A 15,099-nucleotide genomic window follows, 5' to 3' on the forward strand; every position below is an offset into this window, starting at 1 on the left:
GTTGTCAATTGGTTGCGTTTCGTCGTAGCGAGGGGGTTCAGGAGGGTCAGGGAAGTCTGTGGTAAGTTTAAGTATCTTTTGTTCGAAATAGTTGGCTATGTCGTTACAGAGGGCCAGTGAAGGTGGTATTTCTTGCCTGAGGATTCTGGGGTTCATAAACTCGTCAACAATTTTAAAGATCTGTTTTTGGTTGTTATTGGACCGATTGATTTTGAGAAGAAAGTGGTCTTTTTTGGCGTTTTTTATCATAGAGTGATAAATTTTCCTGGCGTTTTTATAGGTGAGGGCTTCCATCGGATCATAGTTTAAACGCCATTTCTTTTCGAGAGTTCTGATCTCAGTCCGTTTGGTTTTAAGCTCGGGGGAGAACCAGGGTGCGGATTTTCTATTCTGTATTTTTCTTGTTTCCTTTTTTTCTGAGGTGGCCGGACCACTGCACTCTGATATCCAATTGCAAAAAATTTTGTAGTCGGATTCTGTGTCTCCAGATAGCAGTGGTTTGGATTTCTCTGCGGTGGGCAGGAGGTTGGGTGAGCTGGCCAACTTTTTCCAATCTTTTTGTCTTGGGATTTCGATTTTTTGGTTGGCCGTATGGGACATTTTCCTATTGGTGGTGAGATTGAAAGGGATTAGCCAGTGGTCGGTCCAGGTTTGGATCACCGGGTTTTCGACTGATAGCGTTTTGGTATTAGTACAAATGCAGTCCAGTATATGACCTGCTTTATGCGTGGGCACTTTGGTCAGTATTTCCAGTCCTAGGATTTTGGTTAAGTCGTTGAGCCATACGGTGTTGGGGTCGCTGGGTTTGTCCAAGTGGAAGTTTAGGTCACCCAAAACTGTGAAGTTGGAGTATTTTAAGATTAACGTGCTGAGAGCATCCTCGAAACTTTCGAAGAAGCCGTTTTGTGGTCCTGGGGGCGATAGATGAGGGCTCCCGCGAAGGTATTTTCCTCATTAAGTTGGAAGCAGAAACCCATACTTTCTGCCCCTTTTACGTCTGTAAGATCGAAAGTGGTGTATTTTAGGGAATCTCGGTGGATGATGGCTAGGCCACCTCCCCTGAGTTCCTGTCTATCGATCCTCTGAAAGAGGTATCCTTGGGGGACAGTTTGGGCAATAATCGGGTTGCACCATGGTTTCAGCCAGGTTTCGGTTATGAAGAGCATGTCAATGTCGTTTTCCGTAATGAGGTCCAGAATGTGTTCCCCATTTTTGCAGATGGACCTTGCGTTGATCAAGGCTCCTCGTAATGAGGTTGTATTGTTCATGTTAGGTGACTGTTTTACCGGGGTGAGGAGATTTCTGCAATGGTGACAGCATGCAGGTCCCAACCATGTCTCGGCATTGATAGTGTTCAGACAATGATTTATGTTGGGGTTTAGAGCAAGTAGATCGGCTCTGGTATAGGTAGGTGAAAGGATTGTACGTACCGTGGATTGGGCAGCGTGACTGGCCCTGGGCCCGGCCTCGGCACGGACGGGCACAGACGGGCTTGCCTTCGGCGCGCAAACGGCGCTCCCGCTGCGCTCGTCCGCTGCGCTTCCGGTGGCAACACATGATGTAGGGGGTAGGGGGGCGTGGCCTTCAGGGGGCGTGGCCTTAGTCCTCGCCGAGCTTGGCGTTTTGGTCCTAGCTGGGATCGGTGACGACACAGCGCTGGTTCCGCTGCTCGCCGCGAAGTGCACAAGGTGAGTGCCCTGGCGCTTTTGCTAGCGCGTGATAGATTTAAAACAAAGTATTTTGTGACACAAAGAAAATTCTAAACAGTTTTAAAAACTCCCGGCTTCCGCCTCAGGAGTGAGCAATGTCAGACTGTGGCGCTAGTGATCAGCGCGTTAAGTACTGCGACAGGGGGGGCGTGGCCTTCAGGGGGCGTGGCCTTAGTCCTCGCCGAGCTTGGCGTTTTGGTCCTAGCTGGGATCGGTGACGACACAGCGCTGGTTCCGCTGCTCGCCGCGAAGTGCACAAGGTGAGTGCCCTGGCGCTTTTGCTAGCGCGTGATAGATTTAAAACAAAGTATTTTGTGACACAAAGAAAATTCTAAACAGTTTTAAAAACTCCCGGCTTCCGCCTCAGGAGTGAGCAATGTCAGACTGTGGCGCTAGTGATCAGCGCGTTAAGTACTGCGACAGGGGGGGCGTGGCCTTCAGGGGGCGTGGCCTTAGTCCTCGCCGAGCTTGGCGTTTTGGTCCTAGCTGGGATCGGTGACGACACAGCGCTGGTTCCGCTGCTCGCCGCGAAGTGCACAAGGTGAGTGCCCTGGCGCTTTTGCTAGCGCGTGATAGATTTAAAACAAAGTATTTTGTGACACAAAGAAAATTCTAAACAGTTTTAAAAACTCCCGGCTTCCGCCTCAGGAGTGAGCAATGTCAGACTGTGGCGCTAGTGATCAGCGCGTTAAGTACTGCGACAGGGGGGGCGTGGCCTTCAGGGGGCGTGGCCTTAGTCCTCGCCGAGCTTGGCGTTTTGGTCCTAGCTGGGATCGGTGACGACACAGCGCTGGTTCCGCTGCTCGCCGCGAAGTGCACAAGGTGAGTGCCCTGGCGCTTTTGCTAGCGCGTGATAGATTTAAAACAAAGTATTTTGTGACACAAAGAAAATTCTAAACAGTTTTAAAAACTCCCGGCTTCCGCCTCAGGAGTGAGCAATGTCATTGGGTTCTTCTCTGAGTTGTGGCAAAACAAACTTGCACCAATTCAAGAAGAGACAAGTACATAGCATCTGGTGGCTATACAAAGGATTTTGACCTTATGGGGTAAAGGGTAGGTGTGAACGGGTAGGTGTCCATGTCTGAAACTGAACACGGACAAGACGGAGGTCCTCATCCTCTGCTCCACCCCCTCAGCCTGGGACGACTCCTGGTGGCCGACTGCCCTGGGTGCAGCACCAACACCCACCGACCACGCACGCAACCTGGGATTCATCCTCGACTCAACATTCTGCATGACCAAGCAAATCAACGCCATCTCATCCTCCTGTTTCAACCCTCTGCATGCTCCAAAAGATCCACAGGTGGATTCCCACCAACATAAGAAGAACGGTCACCCAGGCCCTCGTCAGCTGCAGGCTGGACTACGGAAACGCCCTCTATGCAGGAGCCCCAGCCAAACTGCTGAAACGACTGCAATGCATACAGAACGCCTCCGCACCCCTGATCCATGACATCCCTCGCCACAGCCACATCACCCCCCACATGAGAGACCTGCACTGGCTTTCCGTCAACAAGAGGATCACATTCAAGCTCCTCACCCATGCACACAAGTGACTTCACAACAACGGACCAACATACCTCAACAGACGACTCACCATCTACACCCCACACTGCCAGCTCCGCTCTGCCCACCTCGCCCACGCCACTGTCCCCCGCATCCGAAGAACGATCACCGGCGGCAGATCGTCCTCCTACCTCGCCGCCAAGTCCTGGAACGCCCTCCCCATCCTCCTACAGCAGACCAAAGACCTTCTGACCTTCAGGAGGCTACTCAAGACCTGGCTGTTTGAGCAGAAACAGCAAACCCCCCCCCCTCCCCCCCCCCCCCACACACACACACGCACACAGCGCCTTGAGACCCTTTCGGGTGAGTAGAGCGCTCTATAAATGCCTTGATTGATTGATTGATTGTGTGTTTTATTAACTCCCCCCTACCACAAGACTAAAATTCAAGTGACACCAGTCATGATTCAGAGTTTGTCGCAATTGTGATGCTTTATCGCACCTCATAAAGATGTTGCAGGGTTTGTTATTTACTGGGTGGGATAAATAACATCTATCATGAGTTTTGGGGGAATAAAATGCGGGTTTTGGTCCTTACTGAATCAACATCTGCATGGTAAGTTAAATTATGTAAGCTTTTTCCCCTGTTAAATTCCGGCCGGTTTGACCTTCCGAAATTTCACAAAGGGGGGAGATATTTAACGCCCATAGCGATTTGCAATCATTTATTTTAACGTTTACATTTGTTTATATAATTCGTTGCACACTTAATCCTGACACATGCACATGCCTGAACAAACACTGCACTGTTGGTGCTAAACACTTCACAATCGGAATATTACATTCTACAGCTGTTAATGTGTATTGCTTCACTGTGACTTGTTCAAGGCCTTATGCTGTCGGCCACAGCACAGGCTTGTACTGACCTTGGCTGGTGAGGATGGCCCAGCAGGTTTTCCGCTTAGCGGGGAGTTCCTCTACTCTCGGGAGTACTCTTTTCGTCCCGACTCTTCCACGATTGCTCCCGTGACCCGCCACAGTGCTCCTAGTACCGGTGTGCACCCCTTCTCCATCTAAAGTATCCATATACTTGTTGTAGTAGGTAATCGTCCTAAAACTGTCGAGATGTAATAGTGACCTATTTCTTTTCCCGCAGTTGTAGTTCCCACGCTGGATCTGGGGCTCAGAGTGGCCACATCAGTGAAATCCGTTCAGCCAGTTGCTCGGCAGAGCCAATGTGCACACGGTGGGGGATGGTAGCGTTGCACCAACATTTTCTATTTTTAAATCGGAGAAAAGAATCCGCTCAACTGCAGCGCGAGGAATTTTTAACTACTCCCGCGATTATAAGTAAACTAGAGTGTATTTATTTTAATACTGAATACAAAATATTAAGTACACTTTTCTTTTCAGAGCTGCTTTTAGTAACCACGGCCACAACAACGTATTATATATATATTCAGAAAAGTAGTGGTTCAAGTGGGAGCTCGACTGTCAACAGTGATTCTTCCGTTGCTGGGAGGCCAGTTCTGAGAACTGTTCCAACACGCTCGTTTGTTGTCTGCGCACCTGGCGGGCTGCCAGGGTTCTACGGCATTACCAATGCATTCACTGCACAGCCAGTTATGGCGAAATGCAGAAGTGAAGCTGGCGCTTGACTGAAGAGAAAGCTGGTTTGTAATTGAGGCATGATATGCTATTAAAAATCTGAGTGCCCAAAAAAAGACACATTTAAAAATTATAAAAGTATGGTGTAAGAAGATTGGTGAGATTTTTTTTCTCCTCTCATTTTTCCTTAAGTAGAATTCGGATGAGAGTTCTTTTCTGCAGGCCATATTTAGGCTTTATTTAAGAGGCAATGGATAGTTGTATAGGTAGTTTTAATATACATTATGCATTTTGCAGGGAGAAGAATATTCGAGGCTTCTTATCAAACCAACAAATTATAACGACCATACCAGTGTCAACATAGGTAAGGATTCAGCCAAAAAATGTAACAGTTTGAAACAATCCTGATATTTTTTTAGGTCTCGCCTAAGCCATCCGTTAGGGATGTTTGGCGAGATTAAAGTAAGGGCTCTGAAAAATGCACCCAAAGGCGGATTGCCTACAGTGCATGAGAGCCGGGCACGTGCACATAGTACACCATTTGGCAGCCTATGAGCCGTGGCATCAGACTTCAAAGTAATCCGCTCCCCCGCCTCTGCCATGCAATGCAGAGAGCTTGTTAAAGGAGCCGCTCCTCCTGCAAGCTCTTAAACACAAGGAATCCACTCCCATGCTCCCGCCACACAATGCCGAGAGCTTGTTCCATTTTACTCCCTCTCTACTACTCGTACTACCCTGCTTTCCCCTGTTCTCTTCCCTCTGTATCTCTGCTCTCCAACTTTCTTCCCGTAGTGTCTCACTCTCTTCCCATCTACCATCCTTTCCCTTCTTTCGCTTTCTGTCCCTCTCTTAACCCCCTTCTCTCCCTACCCCCACCTTTTCTTCTGCTTTCTACGCGCGTCCGTCTCCGTTTTTTCAACTTCTGTATCTCCTCCCGCCCCTCGCTCTTTATTGCACTGTTTTATTATTCCACCCCCTGTTTGTTATCTTTCCATGCTCGTTTGTTTTTCCTCTTCTGTCCTTTGTCCCTAACGCACCCCCTTTTATCTTCTCTTTTGCGCCATTTCTTCTTTTTTCACGTCACTTACCACTTTTCCACCCTGTTTCTCTCTTCTTCCTTTCCTGTGCCCACCCCTGAACTCTCTTTCTTCCAACTCTATCCCTTTCTACCTTTGTCTCCGGCTCTTGTGTGCCCTGAGGCAGGCTCTCGACTCATTAAGGCACTGGAATGCGCCGGTCACTGAACGGAACATTAAGAGGCTCTTAAAATGTAATGAACTATTAACTTCTAATGCACTCCATTTAAAGGGTAGAACAGTGCCCGTGACCCGCGAGCAGGCGGTGTGTGCGCAGTCACTATGGCACGGGCTCTGTGGCACACCTAGGGCTGGTCTCAGGGGATCTCGCTTCTCAAAATAGGGGAACATTTGCAATCCAAGTCGCTGCCTCTCAGCTATGCGTAGGAGTCTAGTTCACCTCGGTTTGTACCTGTGATCTTCGTGGTGCCCAGTGCACCCCTGCATACACAAGGAATCCGCTCCCCTGCCCCCGCCACACAATGCCGAGAGCTTGTTCCGTTTTACTCCCTCTCTGCTACTCGTACTACCCTGCTTTCCCCGGTTCTCTCCCCTCTGTATCTCTGCTCTCCGACTTTCTTCCCGTAGCGTCTCTCTCTCTGTTCCCCTCTACCATCCTCTCCCTTCTTTCGCTTTCTGTCCCTCTCCTAACCCCCTTCTCTCCCTACCTCCACCTTTTCTTCTGTTTTCTACGTGCGTCCGTTCCCGTTTTCTCAACTTCGGTATCTCCTCCCACCCCTCACTCTTTATTGCGCAGTTTTTTTATTCCACCCCGTTTGTTATCATTCCATGCTCATTTGTTTTTCCTCTTCTGTCCTTCGTCCCTAACGCACCCCCTTTTATCTTCTCTTTTGAGCCATTTCTTCTTTTTTCACGTCACTTACCACTTTTCCTCCCTGTTTTTCTTTTTTTTTCTTTCTTTTTCCCATCCCTGATTGCTCTTTCTTCCCAGTCGATCCCTTTCTGCCCTTGTCTCCGGCCCTCGTGTGCCCTGAGGCAGGCTCTCGGCTCATTAAGGCGCTGGAATGCGCCGGTCACCGAACGGAACTTTAAGAGGCTCTTAAAATGTAATGAACTATTAACTTCTAATACACTCCATTTAAAGGGCAGAACAGTGCCCCGTGACCCGGGAGCAGGCGGTGTGTGCGCAGTCACTCTGGCATGGGCTCTGTGGCACACCTAGGGCTGGTCTCTGGGGATCTCGCCTCTCAAAGTAGGGGAACATTTGCAATCCAAGTCGCTGCCTCTCAGCTATGCATAGGAGTCTACTTTACTTCGGATTGTACCTGTGATCTTCGTGGTGCACAGTGCACACTTGTGTGCCCGGAAGCAGGCTCCTTGCAGCTTTCTACCACTGTTGGGGCCTAGCTTCCATTTGGCGCAGCAGGTGCACTGGCGACTTGACCCAAGGGCCCACTGAACCCTAATTATTGCCCCAGTTCACTCATTTCCTTCCTTGCGCACAGACCACCTCGGCTGTGTGCCCGCTGCACGGAAATCGAAGCTGTGAGTTAGTGCACTCGGTCACCACCATGTCCACAACAACGTCCACAACCGTGAGTAAGCGCACACCATCACCACCATGTCCACAACCACCACGTCCTCCACCACCACGGCCACCTCCACCACAGCCACCACCACCATGTCCACCACCACATCCACCACCACCACATCCACCACAACCACATCCAACACCACTACGTCCACCACCCACATGTCTACCACCACCACGTCCACCACCACCACACCCACCTCCTCCACCACCAAGTGCACCACCACTACCACCACCACCACATCCACCACCACCAGGTCCACAACCACCATGTCCACCACCACCATGTCCACAACCACCACGTCCACAACCACCATGTCCACCACCACCATGTCCACCACCACCACGTCCACCATCATCACATCCACCACCACCATGACCACCACCCCCATGTCCACCACCAAAACCACCTCATCCACCACTATCATGTCCACCACTACCACGTCAAGCACTACCACGTCCACCACCACCACCATGTCCACCACCACCACGTCCACCATCATCACATCCACCACCACCATGACCACCACCCCCATGTCCACCACCAAAACCACCTCATCCACCACTATCATGTCCACCACTACCACGTCCACCACGACCACGTCCACCACCATGTCCACCACCACTGCATCCACCACCACCATGTCCACCACCACCACATCCACCACCACCACGTCCACCACCACCATGTCCACCACCACCACATTCACCACCACCTCATCCACCACGTCCACCACCACCATGTCCACCACCAACACCACCACATCCACCACCACACCCACCACTGCCTCCACCACCATGTCCACAACCACCTCCACCACCACGTCCACCACATCCACCACCACTACGTCCACAACCACCATGTCCACCACCACCATGTCCTCGACCACCACATCCTCCACCACCACCACGTCCACCACCACCACACCTACCTTCACCACCACCACATCCACCACCACCACGTCCACCACCAACACCACGGCCACCACCACGTCCACCACGAGGCCACCTCACTCTATCTATCGCCCTCACTCTATCTATTGCCCTCCCTCTATCTATCGCCCTCACTCTATCTATCATCCTCACTCTATCTATCGCCCTCACTCTATCTATCACCTTCACTCTATCTGTTGCACTCACTCTATGTAGCTGTCGCCCTCACTCTATCTGTCGCCTTCACTCTATCTATCGCCCTCTATCTATCTATCTATCTATCTATCTATCAATCTATCTATCTATCTATCTATCTATCTATCTATCTATCTATCTATCTATCTATCTATCTATCTATCTATCTATCTATCTATCTATCTATCTATCTATCTATCTATCTATCTGTCTATCTATCTATCTCCCTCACTCTATCTATCTATCTATCACCCTCACTCTATCTATCTATTGCCCTCACTCTATCTATCCATCCACTCCGGATCACCACTGGACCCATGCCCCCACCACATTTTCAACAGGGCCAGCACAGCCATCGCACCCAAGCTTCGGAAAGTAATCAACACCTCCTTCGAGACAGCAACCTTCCAAGAAAGCTGGAAGCATGCCGAGATCAATGCCCAGAAACCCAAGGCGGACCCCAAGGACCTCAAGAACTTCCGACCCATCTCCCTGCTCCTGTTCCTGCTGAAGGTCACAGAGAAAATCGTCAACAAACAACTGATCCGCTTCCTCAAGGAGAACCCCATCCTGGACCCGTCACAGTCCGGGTTCCGCAGCAACCACAGCACCGAGACCGCCCTCATCGCCGCCACAGATGACATCAGGACCCTGCTTGACAACGGAGAAACAGCAGCCCTCATCCTCCTGGACCTGTCAGCCGCCTTGGACACGGTCTGCCACCACACACTACGCACACGCCTACACGATGCCGGGATCCAAGAGAAGGCCCTGGACTGGACAACGTCCTTCCTCTCTGGCAGAACTCAGAGCGTTTGCCTCCCTCTTCCGCTCCACGGCCACTGAGGTCATCTGCGGCGTACCCCAGGGCTCTTCCCTCAGCCCAACACTGTTCAACATCTACATGGCACCCCTTGCCCACGTCGCTCGACAGCATGACCTCAACATCATCTCCTACGCCGACGACACCCGGCTGATCATATCCCTCACCAAAGACCCTCACACCGCCAAGACCAACCTCCACGAAAGAATGAAGGCCATCACTGAATGGATGAGGAACAGCCGACTAAAGCTGAACTCGGACAAGACGGAGGTCCTCGTCCTCGGCTCCACCCACTCAGCCTGGGATGACTCCTGGTGGCCTGCAACTCTAGGAACAGCCCAGACACCCACCGAACACGCACGTAATAGGGGGTCATCCTTGACTCCACCCTCTCCATGACCAAGAAGGTCAACGCCGTCGCCTCATCCTGCTTTAACACCCTCCGAATGCTCCGCAGGATCTTCAAGTGGATCCCCACCAAGACAAGAAGAACAGTCACCCAGGCCCTCGTCACCAGGAGGCTGGACTACGGAATTGCCCTCTACGCAGGAACGTCGGCCAAGCTCCTGAGGCGATTGCAACGCATCCAGAACGTGTCAGCACGTCTGATCCTTGACATCCCCCGCCGCAGCCACATCACGCCACACTTCAGAAACCTGCACTGGCTCCCCGTCAACAAGAGGATAACCTTCTAGCTCCTCATCCACGCACACAAAGCTCTCCACAAGACCGGCCCAGCATACCTCAACGCTCGACTCAACTTCTACACCCCCACCCGCCAGCTCCGCTCCCCCAGCCTCGCCCTCCCCACAGTCCCCCGCATCCGAGGAGCGACCACCGGCGGCAGATCCTTCTCCCACCTCGCCGCCAAGACCTGGAACACCCTCCCCACCAACCTACGACAGACTCAGGACCTATTGGCCTTCAGGAGACTCCTCAAGACCTGGCTCTTCGATCACTAGCAGGACCCCCCACACCCCCAGCACCTTGAGACCATCACGGGTGTGTAGTGCTATTTACAAGTGTTATGATTGATTGATTGATTGATCTATCTATCTATCTATCTATCTATCTATCTATCTATCTATCTATCTATCTATCTATCTATCTCTCTATCTATCTATTGCCCTCACTCTATCTATCTATTGCCCTCTATTTATCTATTGCCCTCACTCTATCTATCGCACTCACTCTATCTGTCGCACTCACTCTATCAATCTTTCGCCCTCACTCTATCTGTCGCCCTCACTCTATCTATCTCCCTCCCTCACTCTATCTATCTATCTATCTATCTATCTATCTATCTATCTATCTATCTATCTATCTATCTATCTATCTATCTATCTATCTATCTATCTATCTATCTATCTATCTATCTATCTATCTATCTATCTATCTATCTATCGCCCTCTATCTATCTATCGCCCTCCCTCTATCTATTGCCCTCCCTCTATTTATCTATCGCCCTCACTCTATCTATCTATCACACTCACTCTATCTATCTATCGCATCACCCCTGCATCACTTAGCACCACTACAGCATCATTCAGGGGCACCACAACATCACTATGCGCTACCACAGCTTCACTGAACGCCACAGCATCACTCGTCGCCACCATATCACTCAGCGCCACCACAGCATCAATCTGTGCAACCATTCAACAACAACTGGTTCAAATATGTTCTCTCAATGTTTCAAGCTTTATTGCAAATGTCACAAAAAGATGTTAATATTTCACTTCTGTTCTTGGATTTTCGTCACAATAAAATACACTGAACATAATCTTCACAAAAGTTATTTACAAAAGTTTAGGCTATTGCCATTATAAATTACAATAGCTTTTATTTAAGTATTAATTATTTTAAAAAAATAAAAGCCATTGTTATTTGTAATATCAATACATCTAAGTCACGTAAATACAACACATATTACATTACAAATGCTATAGGTGTCACATTTGTGAAAGTTAAAACTATTGGCATTGTAAATGACAAAGCTATTAATTTCGCTATTTTTAAAACCAACACATAAATAAAAAATGTGTCATTTACAATACCAGTAGCTCAACCTTTCCTAATGCAAGACCTATTGCATTGCAAATGCTTATTTAGACTTGTCTATAGAGAGGTTTTAGCTGTCTGTTGTAGAAAAGACCTATTGTGAGCAACAACAAACTGAACAATGGGTTATGGGACAGCCCATTGCTTACCACTGATTGGCTTTCTTGTCCCTCCCAGCTCCTTGCTTCTCACTCAATAGCTTTCCTACATTTTCTTCTGTTTGTCGATCTCCATGAGCATACCTTCTTTACCTTCCTTTTGGTTGAATGGCTTGCATCTTTCCACTGTTCACATTCAGGGCAATACTTTCTAGGTTTCGCCTGCACAGCGCTTGTGCTGTGCTTGAGAAGTCTATTATTTTTAATATAAACTTAAAAAATACTTCCATCCCGCCTCCTCTGTTTCCTGGTTTTTCATAGGTTCTTGTGCGTGCCATTTACCTTTCCTCCATTTCTATTAGCTGTAGCATATTTAACTGCATTTAGCAATGCTTGTTCCTCGTCTGCTTCTATTATCATTTATAAATTGTGGTAACCAGGTCTACAGCATTATGCGCTCTGCAATAATTATAGGGAAAGTGGTAATAAATGTGTATTATACTCGGTGCTCAAGGACACGCAGTTTTCACATGTGTACCGGAGTACTTTCCAATCGATTCTACTTTGTTGCTACTAAAGTTCCCGGGACTTTGAATCAATGATTTTTAGTCTACACACATGCCATTTAGACTTTTTGGGAAATTTAACTCCGAAGTGCACCCTGTGATGTGGGCGGAGTGGTGAGATGCAGCAGGCGTAAAGTCCTGCATGGCCAGTGACAGGTGTAGAACCTCAAGCTTTGGCACAAAACACACATTTTCCTCTCATTTCTGTGTTGGAAAGTTCTCGAACCTGTGAGGAGCCACAAATGTTCTACCACCTAACATTCCTCTAAGTTGATCAATAAAAATATGACCTCACTTCTGTGGCTATGCCTAGTGGCTGCGACAGAAAAGGGCCCAAAACACAACATGGACACATGACATTTTTCCATTGAAAACGGACTCATTTTTGCAGTGTGGGTAGCTATTGTTTTTTAACCCTGGCTCAGTGGACACCTAGGGAAACCTAGTAAACCTGCTCGTTTATGATAACTAGACACTTAGGGGAATACAGGGTGGGGTTACTTGGGTGGCTCTAACTAGTAATTGTACCCAGAAGCCCTTGAAACCTCAAACTTTGGCAAAATAAACACACAGTTCTCTCACATTTCTGTGATAGAAAGTTCTGGAATCTGTGAGGAGCCACAACATCTCCCAATAAGAACGGACCTCCACTTAAGTGGGTGGCACAAGAGACTGCCAACCAAAAAGTTCTAATGTGCTATGCTGAGAGATAAACAGTGCAAATAGTTGCGGTATTTGGGGCCATGTGGTAGCACCACACATACAAAGCTACCAACCACAGACAATTTTTTTAAACTAGAAAACCAGAGGATTCCAGGGTTGTTGTGCTTTGTGTAGGTCCCACACGGTTTCCGACCCACAATGCCCTGCAAACTTCAAACTTTCCCTAAGATCATGCATTTTCTTTACAAGTCTGTGATGGATGGTTCTGGAATCAGAAGGAAGTCACAAAATTCCTACCACCCAGCATTACCCCACTTGTCCTGATAAAACAGGAACAGATCCAACCAAGGACATTTGACTTTGGTTTGAGCCATTTCTGTCACAGGCACAACATGTGGGGCAAGCATGTAGGGCAGTGTTTTTATGAGGGATTTGGTTGGTTGTTGGTGCAATTCTGCATCGTTTGTTTGAGAAGAGCTGCATCTTCATTTCCTTGCAGAATTTCAGGTGATATCAAATAAGTCTTGTTTTTGTTGGGAAGGAATTCCAAAGTTTTGCAGCTTTTTATGAGAAGGTTCCGCCAATGCATTTCTTCCTAAGAGTGGAGCATCTGGCTACAGGGAGTGAGTGAAGTGCAAGGAGCACTGATGTGAAGCATTCCCTTGGGCAAAAAACACGTTTTAGATATTTGGCAGATTTTGGATTCAAATGGGCACTATAGGTAAAGACCATTTGCATACTTTAGTCAAGCGTGATAAGACAATGGTGACAGTAGCTTGCTACTTCTGAGGACAACATACATGAAGGAAGATGCATTGAAGAGTTGGCCATAATGTAGAAGATGCTTCTTGTGATTTGGTTTATTTGAGATATCAGGAAACGCTCCCATATGCCTTATTTCATTATATATTGCTGGTGGGGTGTGGAGTTCTTGAAGCCTGATGGTTGTAGGTGTATTTCATCAGTTTTCCTCATTAGAATCGACATTTTGGAAGAGTTAAGTTGTAGAAGGTCACTCAGCAGTTGTTCATTGACTGCTTGGAAGCAGTGGTCTAATCCTGATGAGTACAGCTCATCCACCACCCCACATTCTTCTCAAAGCTGGAAAAGTGATTCTTCCCCACTTGCTCGAAATAATGAATCAATCCTTGGTTAGACTTGTTTCGCCACCTTGGAAGCATTCCATGGTGAAGGCGCTATTAAAAAAACCTATCTTGGATCCGGATGATTTGGGAAACTACAGCCCAAAATCTCTGCTTCCAACAATCATTAAAGCTTTGGAACAGCATGTTAATTTAATCATCTCAAAATTTCTTGAAAAGAATGGTCCCCTGCACGCCACACAAACAGGCTTCCGGCCGCTATATGGCACTGACACTGCACAGCTGGCTGCGGTGGATGTTACCAAACATATCCTTGATCAAGGAGGTGCAGTGGCCCGTCATCCTCCTAGACTTAAGTTCAGCATTTGATACAGTGAACCTTGACAAACTAGGGGAGAGACTCAGGAGGAGAGGTGTCTCAAGGAAGGTTCTCAAGTGGATTCAGTCATACCTGGAAAATAGGACCTTCCAGGTTTTCTCAGGGGAAGCTACTTCTAAAGCCTTGGGACTCAGTTGTGGAGTGCTCCAGGAATCCTCCCTGCACCCCACATTATTCAATGTGTATATGCCGATACTGGCAGACATCACCTTGCCTTACGGGATAAAAATTGTCATCTACACAGATGATACCCAACTGGTAATCTCCCTTAATGGCCCACACAACCACTCCTTTGACTGAAACCTGTCTGGAAGAAGTGGCTTCATGGATGGAACACTCCTGCCTTAAGCAAAATGGGGAAAGACCGAAATAATGCTGCTGGGCAACACCTCCGGCCTGGACCGTAAACAGATCTGGCCAAACTGCCTGGGACCAGCCCCCTCCCTAAAATCTGAGATATAAAGCCTGGGTGTCTCGCTGGACAGCTCCCTTAAATTAGAAGAACAAGCGGTAAGAGTAACAGGAGCTTGCTTCGGTGCTATGAGACTACTGCACAAGATTCTACCCCTCTTGCCAATAATGGCCAGGAGGACCCTGATTCAGGCCCTGGTTCGAACTCGCCTGGACTATGCGAACTACTTATACCTTGGAGCTCCCGTCGCAACGCTAAGGAAACTCCAAGTGGCCCAGAACTGTGCTGCCAGATTATTGCTGGAGGTACCGAAAAACAAATCAGCCAAACCAGCCTGAGAAAGCTACACGGGCTACCTGTTGCCAATAGAGTCAAATTTAAAGTCTTGTGCATAGCTCATAAAACATTTTGGCGTA

General features: G+C 48.4%; 1 protein-coding gene across 3 annotated transcripts in view; it reads right to left on the reverse strand.

Moving 5' to 3' along the window:
- The window catches only part of ASB5 (ankyrin repeat and SOCS box containing 5), a 585,404-nt gene that overhangs the window by 361,498 nt on the left and 208,807 nt on the right, over positions 1-15,099 (reverse strand). Inside the window, exon 1 of one of the 3 annotated variants that reach the window (XM_086962454.1) lies at positions 4,141-4,434. The exons of the other annotated variants lie outside the window; for them this stretch is intronic. Within the exon in view, the coding sequence (XP_086818580.1) occupies positions 4,141-4,300 (160 nt within the window). The 5' untranslated portion in view covers positions 4,301-4,434. Of the gene's footprint in view, positions 1-4,140; positions 4,435-15,099 lie in introns of those variants that run through there. 3 annotated transcript variants of the gene reach the window in all.

This window comes from Lissotriton vulgaris, chromosome 3_1 (genome assembly GCF_964263255.1).
Source record: "Lissotriton vulgaris chromosome 3_1, aLisVul1.2, whole genome shotgun sequence".
NCBI classification, from domain to species: domain Eukaryota; kingdom Metazoa; phylum Chordata; class Amphibia; order Caudata; family Salamandridae; genus Lissotriton; species Lissotriton vulgaris.